Below are 24,365 nucleotides of genomic sequence, written 5' to 3' on the forward strand. Positions count from 1 at the left end.
GCACTTACTGTTAAACCCAGGTATATAGATATTAGTTCTATTATATAAAATCAGACTCTAGATGGTAGCAATAGTTAGTATATTTCACCCCTTAGTTGTTCCACTATAATAAACTCTTCATTGATAGGGCATATATATTAAACTTGAAGTGGAGGAAATAGGTGTCTATGTATATTTAAACAACCCTATTATCATTATCTCATGCTTTCATATTGTAGCCTGCTTGCATAAATGGGCCAATGATATACAGTGTCCTTACATAATATATATTGATAATAAATCATGATCTTATGCTCCTAAATTGTTTGGGCTAATACTTATTCACAAACACAGATTTTAGAGCTCATTATATAAATGCTAAGGGCACGCTCCTCTTGGAGCCCTCCCTGTCACAACGGCACTAGCCAACATATATTGTCCCTCCGTGTGTTACAAGCTGCCCAACTAGCTAGGAGATTAGCGGACACTGAAGCGCTGACATATATTGTTAAATAGATTATCGCTATTAGTATCCAGGATCATTTGTTGTTTAGAAGGGTTAGTTTCAGCGGCAGAACGCCGCGATCAACTCCGCCCACTTCCGGGTCTGACGTCACTTAGCGTGACGTCTGCCCATTTTGCTTCTGGCAACATTTGCTGCTGTTTTTGAGTCATGTCAATGTTCAGGTGGTTCTTGAACTATGTTGCCATCTTTTGTTTTTATAATTGAATGCCACTTTATACAGCAATTTTGTCTGCATCTCCACGTCACCACTCCATTGATAGCGTGAAAAGCAAGATATTCAAACTCCAAATAAATTATAACTTTGTTGTTTTTCTGGCTTCTTGAAAACTCCATTGCTTGCACTACTAAGGAGCCCTGTGTGAGGATATAGGGTTTGCAGATCACTCAGACACAGAGTTATCTTCAGAAATTTCAAAGGTTTAGTTAGCCAGGAGGATAGTACGTGCCATTACGGCACATTGAATAGTAGCAAATGCCAACAAGAATAGCAATGTGTGATGAGCCAATGTAAGGTGAGACAGGAACATAACAAAACTTTATAGCAGCAGATAGCTTACAATAGGCTACTTTAAACATATTAAAACAAACATTTAAACAAAGAAGCCTCTCATCTACAATAATTCCTCTTAACAATTCCTCTTAGCTACCTATATCCTCACATTTTCAAAGAATTATTTAAATGGAAACCTCTGGCATTTAAAAGAGAATTTAATCCATCTTCATACACAGGCCACATTTGTATGGCAATTAATTGATATACTATATGTGGGTATTTTTCCATGTGGGTATTTTTCTACATCAGCATTTTTCTTGTGGGCATTTATGTCAGTGAGGTTGTATCCATAGAAATTTTTCTATGGATTTTTTTTCATGTAAGCTTTTTTCATAGAACCGTGAAAACAAAACAGGGTTCTTTGCTAGCAAAAGTACTAATCACCCTTTGATAAATAGGCAACATAATGTGCAGTACTATGTAGTAAGTGGACCTTGAAACACTAAAATTTCCATCGTTCTATGATTGCTGAACTTGGCTTTAATGCATATTTAGCATTTTAAATACTCCAGTTCAATAAAACTATGTCAATTGTGAGAATTTAATTCAATCTACAAAGTAAGGGGGATTATACTACAGTTGGCCGATATTGAAAAATAGGGACATTTTCAGGAACAAAAATCTTTAAAACTGTGATGGTTCCTGGAAATTAAACATTTTTAGGCAAACAATAATCAAACAATATTTTTAATCACCTTGCAGTGTACATTTGTTGCCATGACTGGGTTAAGGATTAAGTTCAAAATCTGTGCTATCTTATGACAGATTTCTGATTTAGTAAAATCATAGTAAATAATCAGTCAGTTCATTGTCTAATTTGTTAATCGCTTTCTGGGGTTTAGTGCAAAATATTCACCTAAAATAAATGTTAGTAAATGAGAATTGTGGGTAAATTTATTAAGGGGTGTTTTTTTTGGGGTGCTTTTTAAATCAACCTACATCACAATCGGTTTTCAGCTCCAAACCACAGGGTTTACTATCCTGCAGTTTGGAGGGTGAAAACTCAAACTCTAGCAATGTGTGGCAGTTTAAAATCCTCTAAACCGTATGCGGTTTAGGGAAAACCGTCTGGCAAAACCAGATGAACAGATCTGGTTTTACCTTTTACATTGTGCCAGATCCTTGCCTGCTGGTACTTGTAGAACTAAATGTGCCAGCATGCACATGGGTGCCAGTCCATATGAACACTTTAGTAGTGCCAACATTCCTATCAATAATAAATTAGTAATGCCCCCCATCCCTATAAATAATAAATTAACAGTGGCCCCGTTCACATAAATAATAAAATAATAATATCCTTTGATAGAAATTAATAATTAATATTCGTTCATTAATAAACTATTTTTTCATTGTGTTTTCTCTAATTAATACCTACCTGGAATCTTCTTTTGGATTTCATGAGATCATGAAAAAAAAGAAGATTCCAGTTAAGTGTAAGGGAGGAAAAGTGAAAATAAGAGAGCAAGATGTGCATGATAGGAATGTGTCTCATGGGCTTGAGAAGTGATGTTGCACCATTAGATACATTATTTATAAGATGGAGTGAACTTTTTTATATTTATTTTTAAATTTGTTAAATTGTTATTTGTTGTTTTTGGCATTTGTCTTATTAAGTGTTATATTAAAAATAATACAAACAGATTTTGCATAAAACTATATCTCATACATTTTTTTTACAATAAGCTAGCATAATACTAAAATAGTACACTTTTAGCTGCAATAAACTCTACTCTACTCTACCTTTATATCCATCCCAGACATGAAACATGATATAATTTGGCAAAACTGTTCAAGAAAAATTGTCAAAAAGTTAAAATTGAAAATTAACATCTTAATGGGTGCTTATTGATTTTTAGCCATTTACTTACTTCTTTTTCAAGAATTTTGTTATGGAAAAGTAATGAAATTCTTTGTATATCCTCTGATTTAAGCCACTGTCTGCAAAAGAAAGCAGTGATATAAGATGTGTAATTACAATGTTAAACTGACAGCAACATATTTAAGCTATGCACTTAATATCCACTAATAACAAATGTGTTCTGCAAATGTTCTTACCTTCCCATCCTGGTACACTACCACTCTCGTTATCCTTATAACAGACTGGAAAATCACAGAGATTAAATTTTTAGCACACAAGTGAAACAGAAATAAGATAACACAGAGGGCCTGATTCATGTTCAGATGCAACCTGCACACATCTTGCATTTAAAAAATTATCATGGGGCTTGAGCGTAGTTCCGACTGTATTCAAATCCAAGCGGATTTCAAGATACATTTCAATTTAAATCTGGATGTAAGTACACTCTGCCTGTTATTTGCCTTGTGTTAACAGACAGAACAGAGTGCAGGATACGCACATGCATATGTGCAGTGTCGGACTGGCCCACAGGACTACCGGAAAAATCACCGGTAGGCCCCTCTGCCTTACGGCCACACCCCCTTCTAGAAGTGGGCGGAGCCCATTCAGCTCACATGTTCGGTATCCCTGCTGCCCTCCCCGGCGTCCATGCTGCTATGTGTACAGAGTTCATCTCGTCTGCTTGTTATAAACCTTTGTAATCATTCTCACTGCCGGCCTGGTGTGGAGAGTTCCCCAATCACCATCCTGATATCACCCGTAATACACGCAGTATGTGTGCCCAGATCCTGCCAGTGTGTTAGACAGAGGAGCGTGTGCCTGCTGGGAGACCAGGACCAGGGATTCTTGTCAGATATTTCCAGATAAGGTTTGACCACAGGGAACAGTTCCCCCTACGCACATCAGACTTCTTGTCAGTAAGTGTGTTACACACAAACTGTCTGAGCGTGAGCGGAATAATAAAGGGAATACTCGTAGAATATTTAGCTTAAACCAGGAATTAATGAATGGCTGCTGAACATACGTATCCTGTCATCCAGCCGGCAGCCACGTTCTGGATCAAAGGGGGGGGTCAGCTCACCTGGTGATCGGCGTCCCTGCTGCTACAGATGACTGGCTGCAGTCATCTTTCAAATGCGATCGCAGCTGCGATCATGTGACCTGCCCCCTCCTCCTCCTGTCAGCTGACTGTCTTATGCTCCCGCCGCCGCTGAAGGACTAAGGAGCAGAGGCTGCATCAATCAAAATATGGGTAAGTAGATTTTCTTATTTTTATTTAATATTATTGGATATGTCTTTTAATTTCCTCCAAATTCCAGGACTTTCACTTGACACAGAATTATCTTATATATATATCCTCCATCTGTTCTCTAGCTACTGGGTAAGCAGAGGCTTACTGCAGAGAATAAATATATATATATATATATATATATATATATATATATATTAGTGTGTGCGCGAATTGAGAGAGCACTATTCCATGGCATATGTGAATTGGGGGGCACTATTGAGGGTATAATTTGAATTGGGGACACTATTGTGGGCATAATATGAATTGGGGACAGTATTACGTGGCACATGTGAATTTCGGGTACTACTGTGTGGCATAATATTGTTTGGAGCACTACTGTGTGGAGTAACATTGTTTGGGGCACTACTGTGTGGCATATTATTGTTTTAGGGGCACTACTATGTGGCATAGGGAGGCTGCCTATCTATACTAAACTATAGTGAGGGGGGGCTGCCTATGCTAAACTATAATTAGAGGGGGCTGCCTTTGCTAAACTATAGGGAGGGGGGCTGTACAGAGAACACTATAGGGAGGGGTTGATGGGACCTTTAATTTAATGCTGGGGTGGTTTGGGTCTATAATTGAATGCAGGGCTGAGTGTGGGGAGGAGGGCTATCTATTAAATGTGAATATTAATATTTAATGTGGGAAATGGATGTATTAAACGTAAATGCTATTAATTTCTTGCTGGGGCTGTTTGGAGGGAGGGTAATAGGTTTATTTATTAAATGGGAATAGTATTAATTTAATGTTGGGGTCGGTTGGAGGGAAATAGATCTATTTAACAAATGTGAGTACTATTACTTTAATGTTGGGCTGGAGAGAGGCCTATTTATTAAATGTGGGTGCTGTTGATTTAATAGCGGGGATGGTTGGTGTTTTCTAAATGTATCCATTATTTTTTCCAAATAGGACCCTCAACATTCCAGGATACAGACAAGCCGCAACTAAAGAAACCAAAAGCCACAGGTGGTAAAAGTGACAACAACAGGTAGGACAGTCTGTCAAATGTTCTGAGTCTAGTGCAAGCTTAGCTAACCTGTGGCACTCCAAGTGTTGTGAAACTACAAGTTCCAGCATACCCTTCCAGCAATAAGCTGCTATATATTGGCAAAGCATGCTGGGGCTTGTAGTTTCACAACACCTGGTGTGCCACAGGTTAGCCAAGCCTGGTTTACTGGAACAATCCCAATTTTTGGTGACTGTTCTACCCAATCTAAGGGGCAGGTCAAGACTGTGTACTCTATATACACACTGCATTCTTTATATACTAAACTATGGTACTAGCTGTCCTTCGTGAGCTGACCACTCCCCCTCTAGTGTCTGGTCCCGCCTCTATGATGGCCGGCCACACCCCCACTGGTGGGCCCCTAGCGTTGCAGTCCCCCGGTGGGCCCTTCATGCCCCAGTCCGACACTGCATATGTGCAATATAAAGTCCCAACAGAACGCATGCAAAAAATATATATTCTATGAAATAAATTAATAACTCATAATACCATAATTACTAGAAATGGGTTTTAAAAAAAATGTTTTTCTTTTATAACTTTAAGCACATAAATCAAGATGTTTTTAATGCGTACTGTACATACAATAGGGCTGATTCATCAAGGCACGCATTTTGAATGCAACATGTATTTGTTTAAAAATGCATTTAAATTAGGGATGCTCAGCCCCCCGACTATAGGAAATCTGAGTGCCGAGCCGAGCCGGCTAGGTACTTGCGCGTCCTTGGAACTAAAATCAGCAAAACGTTCTGGGCGCATGGTCGGATCTTGCGAGTTTTGGATTACATAAGTACCACCCTCCATGGAGATCCGACACCATTTTACAGACAGACACAGAAGGGGTAGCAGCAAATTTGCCAGTCTCCAGTGCCATTGCTCAGAGTCATTGCTCATACAGAAACAGGAGGGAAGGCAGTGTTCTTCTTATCAGTTTCCTCTCCAGTGACATTGCTTTGTGCCTTTGCTCATATAGAAACTGGAGGGGTGGTAGTATTCTTACAGTCATTGCCAAAAGTTTTGAGAATGACACAAGTATTGGTTTTCACAAAGTTTGCTGCTTCCGTGTTTTTAGACCTTTTTTGTCAGATGTTGCTATGGTATACTGAAGGAAAATTACAAGCATTTCATAAGTGTCAAAGGCTTGTATTGACAATTACATTAAGTTTATGCAACGAGTCAATGTTTGTGGCAGTGTTTTTCTTATCAGTCTCCTCTCCAGTGACAAAGCTGTGTGCCATTGCTCATACTGAAACAGGAGGGGTGGCAGTGTCCTTGTCACTCTCCAGTCACATTGCTCTGTGCCATTGCTCATGCAGACACAGGAGAGGTGGCAGTGTCCTTTACACTCTCCAGTCACATTGCTCTGTGCCATTGCTCATACAGAAACAGAAGGGGTGGCAGTGTCCTCTTCACTCTCCAGTGCCATTGCTCAATGCCATTGCTAACACAGAAACTGGGATAGCAGACAGTGTTCCTGTCACTCTCCAGTCTCAGTGCCACTGCTCATACAGAAACAGAATGGGTAGCAGTGTTATTGTCAGTCTCCAGTGCCATAGCTCAGCGCCATCAATACGGAAACCAAATGCTGGCACCAGTCATGATGATACTAGTCCTTCTACATCATCTACTAAAGTCTATGCTCAAGGGCATAGTGGGTTTAAGTCAGGGAAACTGAAATCCAAAAATCAGGCTTTCACATTGGTAAAGCAAAAAACACCTCTCTAAAAAAGCGAAAGTTTACTGTAGAAAAATATTAAATTGCCAATTTGCCATTCTACCCAAAATATTAACAAGCATACCAGCATCAGCAAGTACCCTTTCAGCTAAATCCTAGCACCTACAATCTACACTGTCATCATATTCACCCTCATCAGTGTGTACATCATCCTCAAACAACACTAACTAATCCCTGCTGGAATCCACCATCACAGAAGTCTGCGTACTTTGATGTAATTGCCGGTAATGACCTTCCTCATGGAATTTGTAGTTCAGTTTACGGAAGAGCCGCCACGATTTTTGGGTATGTTGCATTCGAATAATTAGACTTTTGGATAAGCAGCTGGAGAAATTGAAGGAGGAGTTGAAAGAAAGCAATTCCGCTAACTATGTCGGACTTGTAGATCAAGTACTTGTTCGCTTTGTCAGTATTCAAGAGTTATCAACATTTTGAAATCGGATGACTTCATTTTGGCAACTGTACATGATCCTAGGCTTAAGAACTATGTCTTCTCTTTCTTTCCAACTGATCCAGATCTCAAGAGATGCAATGAGCTTCTGATCAGCAAGCTGACAGCTCAAGTAGTACATGGCACAATGAAGTCTCCTCCTTAGTTACTTTGGAACGATTGGTAGGAAAAAATTTAACTTTCATAAGATACCCAGTGGTGATGCAGATGAGTCAGCACAACATTTTGACATCTAGTCTGGTCTAAAAGAATTGCCCAAAAATCGTGACACCTCTGCCGTAACTACACGTGATCCTACTGTCAACATCCAAAGAATGGATTATTTTAACGACCGCATAGAAATAGACACACCAGACAGTCCTTTGACATACTTGGAGGAAATAAAGGCAATTTGGAGACCCATGTACAAACTCGCTTTGCAATACATACCTAAGTTGCCCACACTCCAGTGTGTACTCGGAAAGAGTTTTCAGCACAGTCGGGAACCTTGTCAGCGATCGGTATAGGAGGCTACTTCCTAAAAATGTGGGAAAGATGATGTTCATCAAAATTAACTACAAATTCCATGAGGTAGGACTTTACTGGTAATTACATCAAAGTACAGAGGCTTCAGTAATGGTGGATTCCAGCAGGGATAAATTAATATTGCATGAGGATGATGTACACACTGATGAGGGATCCAACATCAAGGTGGGTCGGATGACCTAAGGACAATTCCATCTTGCGCCACTTTTCTTTCCTGACACTGCTGTGTGGCACTGGCAATGTTTACTAGATGAGATACAAACTGCTGTGTGTTTGTGCCATTCCTCTAACCAGCCTCTTGCTGCAGCAAGAGGCTGGTTAGAGGAATGGCTACATTCCTAGAGTTAGAGGCTGGTCCTACAGTTCATTGACACCACTATTAGCTTAGTTACTATAAACAAAAAAATACCCCTGATATGGCGCCAATGTAATATATCTACCAATATAATAATTACGATTTGTAGGTGCTAAATACAAAATAAAAGCAAAATACCAAAATGTAGATAATATCAGACCAAGGACAAGCTGCTGCAAAAACTAAGGTAGCTGCGCCCACCAACAAACAGATAAAACCAAAAAGGACGTATGCAATGCTAAAGACCTGTCTGACTTCAAATATGTAAATTTGGTGTATGAAATAGGGATCACGTATTGTCATATATATATATATATATATATATATATATATATATATATATATATATATATAATTTGTTATAATACAATCATAAACATATATGTAAATAACCTATTAATACTTACAAATAACATGTTATGAGGAAAAGGTAAACATAAACAACATTACAGTGCACTGTGACATAGTAACAGTATAATAAAACCAAAAATAAAAACGTTTCTCATGAGTATTGATAAGAAACCACAGCGCTACTGATTGATGTAATATAACAGCTGTCTTCAGTGTAGCCAATATTGTGGTCAAAAAATATCTGTTATAAAAGGAGCTTACTAAGTAATTTCTCCCAGAAAAAGATTCTAATAATTGCCATGATCATCAATCCACAAATGGTAATATATACCGCTCGATGAGTGATGATCTCTAAGTGTCCGTGTATAGCTCTGTATGGAGCATAGATGATCTAGAGCCTAAGCTCAAAATTTCTTAATGATGTATGTTCCACAAAAATTTGAAGTTCCACTCCGTACCCCAATAGATGGAAAGAGCCCAAATGTAAGCAATAAATGATTTAATTACTCACTGTCTCTGGCTGTGATTAACGGACTTAAACCTCATATAGGTGATATCTGGAGCCTTTCAAGCTTTATCAGGGTAATGGCTCGTGTGAACGTTGAGCTGAATGAATGGGGCTAGTGTAATCTGCGGTTCACAGCTGTGTGTGTAACCGCCTCACACACAGCTCCTGGGAGTGGTGAGAATAAACTCCAAATGGAGAGAGGGGTAGGGAGAAAAAGAGAAATCCAACGGGGACACTGTTCGTTCAGTTTCAGATGGATCCGATTGTATCAGCTCCTGTGTATGATGAACGGATTAGAAAGCCGGCAAATGTAGCATACAATCAATGATTGAATAAAAATAGCACAGAATAGGTAGATAAATAATAATTAGAGATGAGCGGGCTCGGATATCTGAAATCCGAGCCCACCCGAACGCTCCTGATCCGAGCCGGATCCGAGACAGATCCGGGTATTTCCCGCCAATTGCAAAACTGAAACCGAAGCTCTGAGTCATAATCCGGCTGTCGGATCTCGCGATATTCATATTCTATAAATTCCCCGCTAGCCGCCACCATCTTCACACGGGCATTGATCAGGGTAGAGGGAGGTTGTGTTAGGTGGTCCTCTGTCCTGCTATATCTCGTGCTGTGCTGTGCTGTGCACAGTCCAAAAAAAGTTATAAAAAAAAGAAATAAAAAAAAAATATCCAGAAACAATCCTGCAGTATAAGTCCATTGGTACTGCAATATTACAAAGTTCACAGTTCACTGATTCAGCAGTATAAGTCCAGTGGTACTGCAATATTACAAAGTTCACTGATTCTGCAGAATAGACTGGGAATTAGTGGAAATGATTGTTATTGAATGTTATTGAGGTTAATAATAGCATAGGAGTGAAAATAAACCAAAAAACTTGATTTTAATACTTTTTATGTTTTTTTCCAAAATAAATCCGAATCCAAAACCTTAAATCCGAACCAAAAGCTTTCGTCAGGTGTTTTGCGAAACAAATCCGAACCCAAAACATCAAGCAAATCCGAATCCAAAACACAAAACACGAGACACCAAAAGTGGCCGGTGCACATCCCTAATAATAATAGACCAACTAAGTAGTTGACTCTATACGCCTAACGCGTTTCATTACGCAACGTAACTTCATCAGAGGGAATGACCAGAATCATTAAATGCTCATAAGAGCCTTATATACACTGCAGCTTCAATTAGCCAATTAAATATTATGCAACACACATTTGTGACAACTCGTGATCACATCCAGCAGCACACATATGTATGTATATGTGTCTGCTTAAACCGAGGCAAGTTCTACCAAAGAGGACTCAGATTTCAACAATCATATATCATTACAATATATCACAAATATAAAACAACCTCACAAACCAGTGTAGCTATATTGTTTTTCTACATTATGGAGGTAATAAATACAGAATAAATGGTAAAATGTATAACTTTTATTAAACCAAAAAGATATGAAGATATGGATGTATTGATATTGTAAATAAATAAAAATAATAATAATAATAATGATAACAAAAATAATAAAAATAAAAAAATGTGAAAAATGTATGAAAAGATGAAAATAAAAATAAAAAATTAATAAAAATAAATATAAATATAAAAATAAAAAGTAATAATAAATGTAAAAATAAAAATGAGACTAGGGATGAAAAAGAGATTTAAATAACCTACTCATTGAGGATGGTTATTACAATATAACCGTATATTTGAAAATAAGATAGTGTAATAATAATAAAAATAGAAAACTAGGCTCGCCCCTAGATCGCCCCCCCAGATGCGCTCCTTCTCGAACGCACCCATATATAGGTTGGCGCAACTCGGGGCGAACCTGGTCCCCATGGCCGTCCCCATCAGCTGAAGATAATATACCCCTTCATACAAAAAATAATTGTGAGTTAAGATATAAGTGAGGGGCATCGATGATAAAACCTTGATGACCATCTGTCAAGGTCCCATCATCACTTAATATCCTACGTATAGTCTCAATGCCCAAGTTATGTGGTATATTAGTATATAGGGCCTGTACATCCAACTTAAGGAAACAATAATCCTCCTGCCATATAATATCTTTAATAAGATGAAGAAGGTGTGTAGAATCTCGTATGATTGAATTCAGAGAGCGTACCAAAGGTTGTAAAAAATAATCTATATAAAAAGATAAATTAGAAGTGAGACACCCAATACCCGAGATGATGGGTCTCCCAGGGGGTGACACCAGTGACTTGTGCATTTTTGGTAGGTGGTAGTGGATAGGAACAATGGGAAAAGGAATGAATAGAAATCTCCATAAATCCTTTGTAATGATATCGTGTTCAAGAGCACAATCCAAAAGAGATTTTAATAAAATCTGATAGTCCGAAGAGGGATTGTTTGTCAAGGTGGTATAGAACTCTTTGTCTAAAAGTTGCTGGTGCGCTTCTTTTCTATAGTCTACAAGATTCTGAATAACCACACCCCCTCCCTTATCTGCTGACTTAATAATGATGGAAGAATCTTCCATCAGATCTTTTAGAGCTTTCTTTTCTCCTCTTGATAAATTAGAGTTTCTTTTCTTGGTGTTTGAACATAATTGCTTTAAGCTGTTATATGTGAGTTTATAAAAGCAATCGATATTAGGTCCTCTAACTTGTGTTGGATATAATTCAGACTTATTTCTAAATCTTCTAAAACCAATTTTACTGGATAAAGGATCAGACAGATTATTGATATCAAAAATTAGATTATTTGTGTCCTCAGGCACCTGATTCTCATCCCATAAATCTTCCAAAATAGACAATGCTCTATCGTCTTCTTGATCAAATAATATAGTAGTATGGAACTCATTCTTTTTCTTTTGTTCTTTATATGCAAAATATTTTTTGCGACACAACGTTCTCGTGAATCTATTTAATTCCACAAAAAGTTGGAAAATATTTGGGGGATTGATGGTGCAAAATTGAATCCCTTACTTAATAGGGAAATTTCAGCAGAAGAGAATTGTCTATCTGAAAGATTAAATATCCCCTTTGTAATCACTGAGGTCTCTTTTTTTTTTTTTTTTTTTTTTTCCTCAGAACCCCCCAATCTTCTTCCTCCTCTCTTGCCTCTGTAGCGTCTCTGAATCTCTTGGGAGTCAGGGACTACATTGGCTGAAAGGGGTCTGAGTGTCGAAATCTTTTCTCCCATAGGAAGTTTTTGTCTAAAAAACCTTTTTTTTCTGAAGAAATTTATCTTGTGGGCGAGCTCTTGTATATGAATCAGTTCTATTACTGATTTCCGATTCTCTCTGGTTAAATCTCCTGATCTAACAGGTGATCTTGGGGGGTCTGCTCTATATTGTCTAGAGGGATATTTAGTCGCAAATTTGTCAGATTTGCCTACTGATCTATCTCACATCCGATCTGTATTAGGTTTGTAGGATCTATATGATCTTGTTATATCAAACCGATAGTCATCTAGATCTCTCTGAAATTTACGAAGTTTGGTGTCGGGGAGATGTTTCTCATATTCTTCTACACGGGATCTAATAATCTTATCTCTCTCTAGAAATAACTCTGAATCTCTTAGGGTTCTAGATCTTTTTTCAATGATTCTGGTCATTCCCTCTGTTGAAGTTACGTTCCGTAATGAAACGCGTTAGGTATAGAGTCAACTACCTAGTTGGTCTCTTATTATTTATCTACCTATTCTGTGCTATTTTTATTAAATCATTGATTATATGCTACAATTGCCGGCTTTCTACTCCGTTCATCATACACAGGAGCTGATACAATCGGATCCATCTGAAACTGAACGAACAGTGTCCCCGTTGGATTTCTCTTTTTCTCCCTACCCCTCTCTCCATTTGGAGTTTATTCTCACCACTACCAGGATCTGTGTGTGAGGCGGTTACACACACAGCTGTGAACCAGGGATTACGCTAGCCCCATTCATTCAGCTCAACATTCTCAGGAGCCATTACCCTACTAAAGCTTGAAAGGCTCCAGATATCACCTATATGAGGTTTAAGTCCGTATTATAAAGGATTGCTATTCCTATCACTAACATCGGACACCCAGTGAGTTCTAGGAGGCAACTCTCTAATGGTTCTATACCTCAAGCGGGTACGTGGAGTGGCGCAGTTAATCACAGCCAGAGACAGTGAGTAATTAAATCATTTATTGCTTACGTTTGGGCTCTTTCCATCCATTGGGGTACGGAGTGGAACTTCAAATTTATGTGGAACATACATCATTAAGAAAGTTTGAGCTTAGGCTCTAGATTATCTATGCTCCACACAGAGCTATATACGGACACTTAGATATCATCACTCATCGAGCGGGATATATTACCATTTGTGGATTGATGATCATGGCAATTATTAGAATCTTTTTCTGGGGGAAATTACTTAGTAAGCTCCTTTTATAACAAATATTTTTTGACCACAATATTGGCTACACTGAAGACAGCTGTTATATTACATCAATCAGTAGCGCTGTGGTTTCTTATCAATACTCATGAGCAACATTTTTATTTTTGGTTTTATTATACTGTTGCTATGTCACAGTGCACTGTGATGTAGTTTATGTTTACCTTTTCCTCATAACATGTTATTTGTAAGCATTAATAGGTTATTTACATATATGTTTATGATTGTATGATAACAAATTTTATATATATCTGACAATTCATGATCCCTATTTCATACACCAAATTTACATATTTAAAGTCAGACAGGTCTTTAGCACTGCATACATCCATTTTGGTTTTATCACTGTTAGCTTAGTTGCCTTAAGCCCAATGTTAGATTGTTTTGTGGGGGCCAAAACAAACCCAGTACTCCAGTCTCAAAAGTGGTACTCCTTGGCGCTGAAGTGCTTGGTTTATTAAACTGTACCTGCTACCCCTCCTGTTTGTGTATGAGGTTGTTAAACTTTTTTAACATATGGGTGGGTTAGAGGTCCCAAGGACAATTCTATCTTGCATCAGTTTTATTTTCTGACACTGCTGTGTAGCAATGTTTCTTAGATGTGCTATGAACTGCCGTGTGTTTGTGTCATTGCTCTGGCGCTTAGCATGCAACCAGCTTGCTGCAGTCTTTGGCCGAAAGTGTATAAAATAATATTGTGACCTGTGCGGTGGTCAAAATTGATCGGAATTGATTGATAATTAGTGTTATTGAGTTTAATAATAATGTAGGAACAAAAAAAAATTGCAAAATTATGTGATTTTAGCATAGTTTTGCAATTATTGGGGGGGAAAAAAAAGGTCCAAAACTAAAACACGCAAGGGCGGTTTTGCCAAAACCAAAACCGGGGTCAGTGAACATCGCTAATGTAAATCCTCTTTGTGTACCCCCTAATTCAACGAGGAATGCTTATAAAGATACGTGCGCTGATAAATTCGGAAGTAGGTTTGCTCTGCTCTACTACACAGGACACTGCAGGATACTTCCAGTGCCTATGAGGATTATAAATTTGCAAAAGAACGCACAGAAAAAAAAAATATTGAATTAATGTCATCTGTTAATAACATAGGCATTAATGAAAAAATAGTAAAAAAAAAAACAATAACAAAAAAGGTGGGATTTTTTTTTTTAATTCCCTCGTCTCACATAAAATACATTTGTTAAGATGATTTTTACAGTTGCTCCTGTTTGCAAACACATGTAGCATAAAATGAAGAAAAGGATCTGGCGCTCTTGTTGTAAAATAAAATAAAAGCCGCACCTCATCAAAATAATAGTAAAGCAAATACTGGTAATACCTGAGGGCGCTATATAAAAATAACGGATTAAAAAATGTTTATAGCAACTTTTGCAGGTTTAAAATTGGTCAGCAGCCAGACACAGTCAGGTTCACACAAATGCAAATCTTACCCTAGTTATCCCTATGCTCGTGCTGATACCATTCTTCCCGCTGTTCTTCTTTACAATCCTCTGCTTGGTCAAATCTGTCTCCGTCCAAGTAGAAAAAACCTGAGTAGTGGTGGTGCCGTCTCCGCGTGAATGCGGAAGTGCTGCAGCGTCTTCACTACAGGGTCCTATAAGTGTCAAAATTGTACCAACGCGTTTCGTTCAGTATGCAAACTTTCTCAAGGATACCTCACTGTGTGTCATTGTGTTAATATATACATGGTTCTCTCTGCTGATTCGTTAGTTGTTTTAAAGGAGAACTGCCCCTAAAAATATACCAACCATTAAAAACTAGTAATTTATTATTTATTGCCAAATTAAAATTCATATGCATTTAATAAAATTCATTAAAAATCTTTTAAAAATATTTGTTCATCAATAAACAGGATACATTATCCTCAGAAGTTATCAATATATTATGTACTCCAGAAACCTACAGTTGTTAATCATACTAAGAAAAGATCCTAAGTCAAAATCTATATTGAGTCCATTTGGTTCTAATGTTTTTACTAAATAAATCCATTTTGCCTCCATGCGTGATATTTTCTCAATATAATTTCCTCCTCTCCAAAGAATTTTAAACCTGCAAAAGTTGCTATAAACATTTTTTTATCCGTTATTTTGGTGTGTTTATATAGCGCCCTCAGGTATTACCAGTATTTGTTTTACATGTTGTAGCATACCTACAAGAATGTCATTACTAGTACTCAGAACTTAGACTAGTTGGAGCAAGATGCCCAGTGCTTGATTCGGATGTGGCTGCGTAGGCATGAATTTGGCATGCCCTTATTGTAAATTGACTATGGCCAAATGCCCCTTCTCAGCCCGTTCACTCCCCGATATCATAGGCTGCAGTAAATGTCCTTTTGTATACAAAGACAGAGCAGAAATGGCTGTGTTTACCACCGTATGGTTTGGTTCTGGACATGTGCAAAGTGATTTTGCGTATAATATGCTCAAAATCAACAGATATGTGCTTTGGTGAATCAGGCCCAATGTGTTTTTATCATTTCTTACCATCATACAAAAGTTCTTTGCTATTAAGTGGCACGCATACATGTAGCTTTTAAGGTCTGGGAAGTTTCCTGGCCATGGACCCAAAATTTTGATGTTTTGATCCTAGAGCTACTTAGTTATCATTTTTGCCTTAAGACAAGGTACTCCATCATCCTGGAAAAGTTATTGTTCATCACCAAACTGTTTTTGGATGGTTGGGAGAAGTTGGTCTTGGAGGATGTTTTGGTAAAATTCTTTATTCATGGCTGTGTTCTTGGGCAAAATTATGAGTGAGCCCATTCCCTTGGCTGAGCAGAAACCTCACACATGGTCTCAGGATGCTTTTCTGTTGGTATGAAACAGAACTGATAGTAGCGCTCACCTTTCCTTCTCCGGACAAGCATTTTTCCAGATGTCCCAAACAATCTGAAAAGGGATTCATCAGAGAAAATGACTTTATCCCAGTCCTCAGCAGTCCAATCTCTGTACCTTTGCAGAATATCAGTCTATCCCTGATGTTTTTCCTGGAGAGAAGTGGCTTCTTTGCTAGCCTTCTTGACACCAGCCCATCCTCCAAGTCTTCACCTCACTGTGCGTGCAGATGCACTCACACCTGCCTGCTGCCATTCCTGAGTAAGCTCTGTACTTGTAGTGCCCCGATTGAGTCAACTTTAGGATACGGTCCTGGCACTTGCTGGATGTTCTTGGGCGTCCTGCAACCTTCTTCACAACTATTGAACCTCTCTCCTTGAAGTTCTTGATGATCAGATAAATGGTTGATTTAGGTGCAATCTTACTGGCAGCAATATTCTTGCCTGTGAAGCCCTTTTTGTGCAAAGCAATGATGACTGTGGAAGAACAATAATTTCAAGCACCACCCTCCTTATAAAGCTTCCAGTCAACACTTTTACCTGTGTTAATTATAGAATCCCTGACCTGGGGGTAAATGTATCAAGCTGAGAGTTTTCTGACGGGTTTGAAAAGTGGAGATGTTGCCTATAACAACCAATCAGATTCTAGCTTTCATTTTGTAGAATGTACTAAATAAATGGCAGCTAGAATCTAATTGGTTTTTCAAACCTGCCAGAAATCTCTCAGCTTGGTTACATTTACCCCCTGATGTCAGCTGGTCATTTTGTGGCAGGGCTGAAATGTAGTGGAAATGTTGTTTTTGTGATAAAGTTCATTGTCATGGAAAAAAGGGATTTTGAAATTCATTTCAATTCATCTGATCACTCTTCATGACATTTTGGAGTATATGCAAATTGCCATCATAAAATCTGAGGCAGCAGACTTTGTGAAAAATAATATTTGTGTCAGTCTCAAAACTTTTAGCCAGGATTGTAGGCTACAATTTTAGACATAAAGGGACTGATGAATTGTAATTTACAAATTTGCAGCCTTACTTCGTATTTTGAACTTCATGCATCTTTAGATATGTGCAACTGAAAATACAGTGTAAATATGACCTAAGCATATTTTGCTGCAGCCGCAGTAAAGATACTACAATCATCACCATGATAATTATTAGTTTAACAGTGGGCGTAAGTTACTTTTAAAATTTAGGATTCAAATATAATTTATTTCCTCCCAGAGGGACTTTGAAATAATTGCAATTCATCTGATCACTCTTCATGACATTCTGGAGTATATGCAAATTGCCATCATAACAACTGAGGCAGCAGACTTTGTGAAAAATAATATTTGTGTCATTCTCAAAACTTTTGGCCATGACTGTGTGTGTGTATGGATGCATGTATGTATGCATGTATGTATGTATGTGTGTATGTATGTGTGTGTGTATATATATATATATATATATATATATATATATATATATATATATATATATATATATATATATATATATATATATATATATATATATTTAAAAGCCCCTCAATGTCCATGTTTACAAAGGAATTATTGTACTTGGATATTAAATCCCCTCACTTACATTAAAAGTACATGAGAACACCCCCCCACACACACACAGATTCACGCACATATCCTCTTCATCTAGTGCTGTGTGTTCTGTCCTCCTGCTGCATACATGAGACATGCAGGCAGTGGAGAAAAAGTGGTGGGGACACACAGCAGGAGAGAAAGGGGCAGGGACGCACAGCAGGGTGAAGATGGCTGTGAAAACAGAAACAATCGGCACACAAGCTGCAAAGTGGCTGGTCCCTGGTGCAGGGTCCAGCCAACTCAAACATACAGTGTCCCAGGCTGGTAGGGGGGTTTCCAGGACCCCCCTGAGTTTGCCTATGGAAGGGACATTGTCATGCTACTTCTGTTATGACTCTGCCTATACTTTGTATGTGGCAGCAGTACCTCAATTCCACCAGATGTGCTTCTGTTCTTCCCTTGAACTTTACACCTTGTCTGTAGGAGTTAATCTCCTTACCTGATTAGTACTGCACATGTCTCCCAGCTTCATAAACCTGCCTCAAACTGTGCTTTGTGCAGTTCATTATTTATACCTGGCTGCTGCTTGTCACCTGTTTATCCCTGTTCCAGTTTTGCTTTGCTGCTGTCTGATCTCCTATTGTGACCCTCTGCTTGATTACCGGACCCTGCTTGTTTGCCTTTGCCCTGACCGTTGCCTGATTACTGGATTATGCTTGAACTCTTGTTGCCCTAACCTCTGCCTTGTCACTGGACTCGGCTAGTCTGTCTGCTTCCCTGGACTGCCTCGTGCCTCTGGCAATTTTTTTTATTTTTAATAATGTCAGTCTCATTTATTCACTTTTTTTTTTTTTTTTTTTTTTTATATTTTTGTTCTTTTTTTCCCTGACATATAACAAATTGCAGGTCCACTGGCATTTTAAGTTGTTAAAAGATAACAACTATGTCACCTCTGCTAGAAGCAGCCGCAACAACTACAGCACAGGAATTGTGTCTACAGTTCTTTTGTAAGTTTCTTTGGAATGTTAGACATGGAGGTGATACAACAGTTCTGACTCCCAACTCAAGTCATTACGGAGACTTTATGGTCACAGCCCGTTAATAAAATTTACAATGTAGAGTAGTTTTATTGAAAGTTGTTTCTCTTTGTGAACAGAAGAAGAGGTTAAAATGGGCCCACAGACCAGATATTCCTATCCTGCAAGGGGTCTCTGATCTTGTCCAATTAAGATGAAAGATTGATGATGAGTGCAAAAATACAATTTTTGAAAAAGTACAAATAGATTAAAAATATGAAAGTGGGAACAAGATTAAGAAGACCATTTTTAAACTAAAATAGAGTTGCACTTTTATATATAACAAATATTGCATTAGCTGAATAATCTACCTGAAATAAGTAAAGTGATTCTACTTAACAAAAAATGGCCCTCATGCTCTATTTCTCCTTGGAGCAGATTACTGTACTAGGAGTAAACCAGAGGTTTGCAGCATTGCGGTGCATCGATACACATAGCTAACTTGAATTTGTACCACTGAACCTAAAAAGTATACCCTGTGGACATCAATCACCAATCTTGAAAGACATTTCTGCAAACCTAGGTGCAATTTTAACCTAGACAGTAATGTAAAGAGAACTGGGCAACAGTTGGCATTCTCAAAAATCGAAACTTTGGCACTATCTTTCTTGCATATTACAATTTTGAACAGAACTAACCATATGCGGGAGACTGACGTTATCAGAGAACACCTCAGTGTAATTTAATACGTATATTAATGAATACAAACATATTGAAGAGTTGATACTTGGAAAATAGCCTCAAGCCTAACAAATCAAACTATAGAAACAAAGTTACAACTAAAAATGAATGATACTAAATGCACTGAGCAACTTATATAATTTATATTTTGTACATATAAGAAGCTTTTTTAACTACAATTGATTTGCAGAGTAATTTTATTCTTAACTTATAACACACATTCCATATTCAAATCATAATATAAGGAAGGAGCTGAAGTATATTACTAGCAGTGCAGGTAAACCTATACAACATTTTAACATTTTTAAACACTCAATTTTAATCACAAATTCTTACAGTGTAAAATACTAAAAATCAATGAAGGATCAAAGGATGTATAATTTATTTTGGCTTCAGAGTGCCTCACATAAATATACTTTGTCAAGACCTGACCTCTGCATGCTCACATGAAGTGTTAAAGTCTCCAAAAATACACCACTTTATCTAATTTCACTAACCTTGCTCCACAAAATTAAATACTTTTGCAAAACCCGTCACTAGGGGCGCATTGGCCATAGAACCTACCGGCCAGTGGCCTCAGAAGGCCGCCTAATGTATTTTTGTCTTTTTTTTGGAGGGGAATATTTCAAGAAAATAAAAATCATTTATTTACATATGGAGACTCTGGAACAGTCATCGGCCTCCTGGATTTTTCTGGGGTCCGATTAAAGTTGGGGGGCCCCCGGACCAGTGAGCTGGGGACCAGCCACCTTCCTTCTAGTAGCCATGGTCCCTATGTGTGGCTGCCTCCTCCTATCGGTGTTAAAGGCAGGAGTCATTTGGGACGTCACCTGTCAAGTGGTGCCATGGGACTTCTGTCCCGATAGAAGGAGGCATCCACACATAGAGAGGTTGTCAGCATTTCTCGCACAGCAGATGTAACAAGGTAAGTGTAAGAGTGAGTGTGAGAGAGAGGGGGAGGTATGTTTGGGGCTTTTAACATAATGTGTGAGGGATGGAAGGAAGGGAGTGTTCTTAATAGAGAGTTTGAGGTTTTTTTTGTAATATACTGTGTGATGTAAGTGAGCGGGAAGTCTTAATAATGTGGGTGGGAGGTAGGCTATTGAATTAATGGTGGTGTTTAGGTGGGGGCTAATTATTTAGTGGATGCTATCTTATTTGTGGGGTGATGGTATTGCAATTTCATTTATTGGTGGAGACTATTAATTTAAAATGGGGTGATGGGACCTTTAATGCTGTGGTGGATTGGGGCTATTAATTGTATGTGGGAATGAGTTTGGGAGGAGGGCGATTTATTAAATGTGAAAAAGAATTCTTTAACACTGGGATGGTTGTGGGAAATGGTTATATTTCTTAAACATAAATTATATTAATTTATTGCTGGGGCTGTTTGGAGGGTGAGAAATAGGTTTATTCATTAAATAGCAATACTATTAATTTAATGTTGGAGCTTGTTGGAGGGATATAGGTATATTTATTAAATGTGTATGCTATCAATATAATGTCAAGGCTGGTTGGAGAGAAATAGATCTATTTATCAAATGTGAATACTAGTATTTTAATGTTGGGGCTGGAGGGAGGCCTAATTATTAAACGTGGGTGCTATTGATTTAACGCTGGGAATGGTTGTAGTTTATTAAATTTCAGGTACCCATTTTTTTCCCAAATAGGACTCCCAACAATCCAAGATCCAGACAAGCAACAACTAAAGACACCAACAGCCACAGTTAGGGAAAGAGACAAGAACAGGATACACATATACAAGTACACACACTGGACACACATACTCCAGTACAGGCACTGGGCACACAGGCACTAGGCACACATTTACTGATACAAACACTGGGCATGCATATTCTGGGCACAGATATACAGGTACAAACACAATGGGCACACACATCCAGGGACAGATACAGTAGGCACACATACACATACATGTACAGATACAGTGGGCAACACAAATACAGGGACAAACACAGAGGGCACGCACACATACAGGGACAGACACAGTGGGCACGCACACATACTGGGCCCTGCCTACAATTTATTTGACCCCGCCCACATGAGGTGACTTTTTACAGGGCCACTTTAAGTTCCCAATCCGCCCCTGCCAGACACACTGGTGCTTCTACTCAATACCTAGTAAGGAATGGTTTAATTCAGTCCAACTCCTTCCATGGAAAGGTATAAACATCTGCTTATCTGGCAAATGCCATTTTGCTCCATAAACAAGGCTCTGGAAGAAATCTTCACAAATTGAAATCATTTTGCAGTTTCTAATTAAATCCTACACTATGGAATGGTGAATAGCAAAATGAATATAGAAATACAGCTCTATCATCGCTGGCCTATGCAATTGAAAAGACTTGGGGGCTAATTCATGTTCAGATCCAACCTGGATATAATCTGAGTTTAAAAAAATTGAGCACGGGACTTGACTAGTTCCGATCATATTAAAACTCAAGATCAATTTAAACCTGGGAGTAAGGTATGCTCTGCCTAAATGTTGTAAGCCATATGTTAAAAGACAGAACACATTCCAGGATATGCACATGAAAAGGTCTAATTTAATGTTCCATCAGAACATATGCAGAAAATAAATTCTATAAAATTCTATACAAAGATTATCCCGTGACAGTCATCACTATCTCGGTTATACTTGCCCTGTAGCTGGAGCAAATGATACAGCTAAAAAAAAATGTACTTTAGAGAAACTTAGGACTTAAATCAGCCGCATCTGCACTGGAATGCCATAGACACACCCTTTCTCCTCTACATTGCATATTCGTCCACCCCCTCCAACCCCAGTTTAAAGCCCTTCAAGTCACAAGCAGTCGTGTCATTTGCGTTTGGATTGATAACGATATGTTTCTTAGTGAAACCAGTCCTGTGAGTGACATAACATTGTGTGCATGCAGCGGCTAGATTGATTTTCCTTACTAACCGTTTTTCCTCTGCTGAGCCACTCTGCCAGTCTCTACATTGGCTGCCTGTATTTCTACAAATCCAATATAAAATTCTTCTACATACAAGGCCATCAAAAAAATTGCACCGACATACATTTCCTCACTGGTCTCTAAACATCTCCCCACTCGACACCTCCGTTCTGCACAAGATCTACGTCTCTCCTCCACTCTCATCATATCCTCCCATTCTCGGTTACAGGATTGTTTCCGGGCTGCACCCATCTTGTGGAATTCCCTCCCTTGCACAGTAAGACTTTCCTCTAGTCTTCAGACCTTCAAGCGTTCACTGAAAACCCACCTCTTCAGACAAGGTTATGATATTCCTCAACCACCATCTTAATTTCCCTAAATTACCCTATTACCATCCTCTACACAGCTAACGCAAGACAACAACCCTCTGACCAACATTGCAACACACACAGCCCACTCAATACTTTTACCTTTGCAGTCTGGCTGGTCCATTGTGCAATATGATGTAGCACATGCCCTTGTGTTTCTAACTCCCATTGTCCTATAGATTGTAAGCTTTCGAGCAGGGTTCTCTTACCTCTCTGTCTGTATGTATTACCCAGAATTTTTTTTATCAATGTTTGTTCCCAATTGTAAAGCGCTACGGAATTTGCTGGCGCTGTATAAATAAATGATGATGATGATGATATGTGCTAGCACTACTGTGATGAAAGAATGAGGAGGATGACGATGAAGCTACTGGTGTTGCTGGTGATAATGGCGATACTCCTACCCAGTGGGCTGTCACAGTCCTGTAGACTTTTGTTGATACTCGGTACGATGGCATTTTCTAGGAACTGAATTACCTTTTGTTTAACCGCACTGTGCATCTGAGGAATTGCTGTTTGAGGGAAATGGAATGGAGATGGAATTTGGTAGCATGGACACATGACCTCAACTAATCTATTAAAACCTAATGCATTGATGGCGACTATTGAACGCACAGTAAATGCTAACATAGCTGTCATAGCTTTAGTGATGTCACAAAAGCCACAGATGCCTTGACAAATGTCTGGGTTGGGATAAAAATATTTCCAAACTCAAGAGCTGCTTTTTTAGTTTTATGCACTGGCATGACAATGCTTATCATGGACATGAGGTGGTACCACTGGCGGCTGCCTAACTTTACACAATCATCGTACTCCTCCTCATTATCTTATTCGAATACAACACATTCATCATTTTCAGATCCACAATTATTCCCCTCATCCTCTTGCATATATGCAAGTTCCATGTCTAAGTCACAATCATTATTACTCATCCACACATTTCCAAATGGTTGAGAAATTTTGGAAGGAGGCTGCCTTATAATTACAGCGCCAGAATCTGAAAAGTCAGACTTCAATATAGCACCTGTCACAAAACTTGCTTCATGCTCCTATGCTGCTGATTTCCTTTGTCTCTGTGTAGAGGTCAGAACGTCCTGGTTTAGGTGGTCACATGATCAGGGCTGGGAGATGGCCTGCTTGTTTTGACCACTCTCACCTGGATCCTGATTTTGTACCTCGTTACCATCAGTGTACCAGTCCACGGGTAGCTGACCTGCTTTGGAACTTCCTTTTTTCTCAGCTGTGTTATGCCTATTGACTGATCAGAGGGCGGAGACCTGTGTATTTACAGCTGCAAAAGTCCATCCTGCCTTGCAGCAGTTCTGTCGCGATTTTCCTCCACCCATACTGCAACATCGCCTTAGGATGCTGCTTT

The 24,365-nt window shown here is 38.6% G+C and overlaps 1 protein-coding gene across 1 annotated transcript in view; it reads right to left on the reverse strand.

The window, feature by feature from the left end:
- ADCY2 (adenylate cyclase 2) overlaps positions 1-24,365 on the reverse strand; it is a 1,242,889-nt gene that overhangs the window by 417,474 nt on the left and 801,050 nt on the right. The window contains exon 13 of the mRNA XM_075212755.1: positions 2,927-2,996. Coding sequence (XP_075068856.1) covers positions 2,927-2,996 — 70 coding nt within the window. The remainder of the gene's footprint in view (positions 1-2,926; positions 2,997-24,365) is intronic.

Source organism: Mixophyes fleayi, chromosome 5 (assembly GCF_038048845.1).
Source record: "Mixophyes fleayi isolate aMixFle1 chromosome 5, aMixFle1.hap1, whole genome shotgun sequence".
In the NCBI taxonomy this organism is placed as follows: Eukaryota; Metazoa; Chordata; class Amphibia; order Anura; family Limnodynastidae; genus Mixophyes; species Mixophyes fleayi.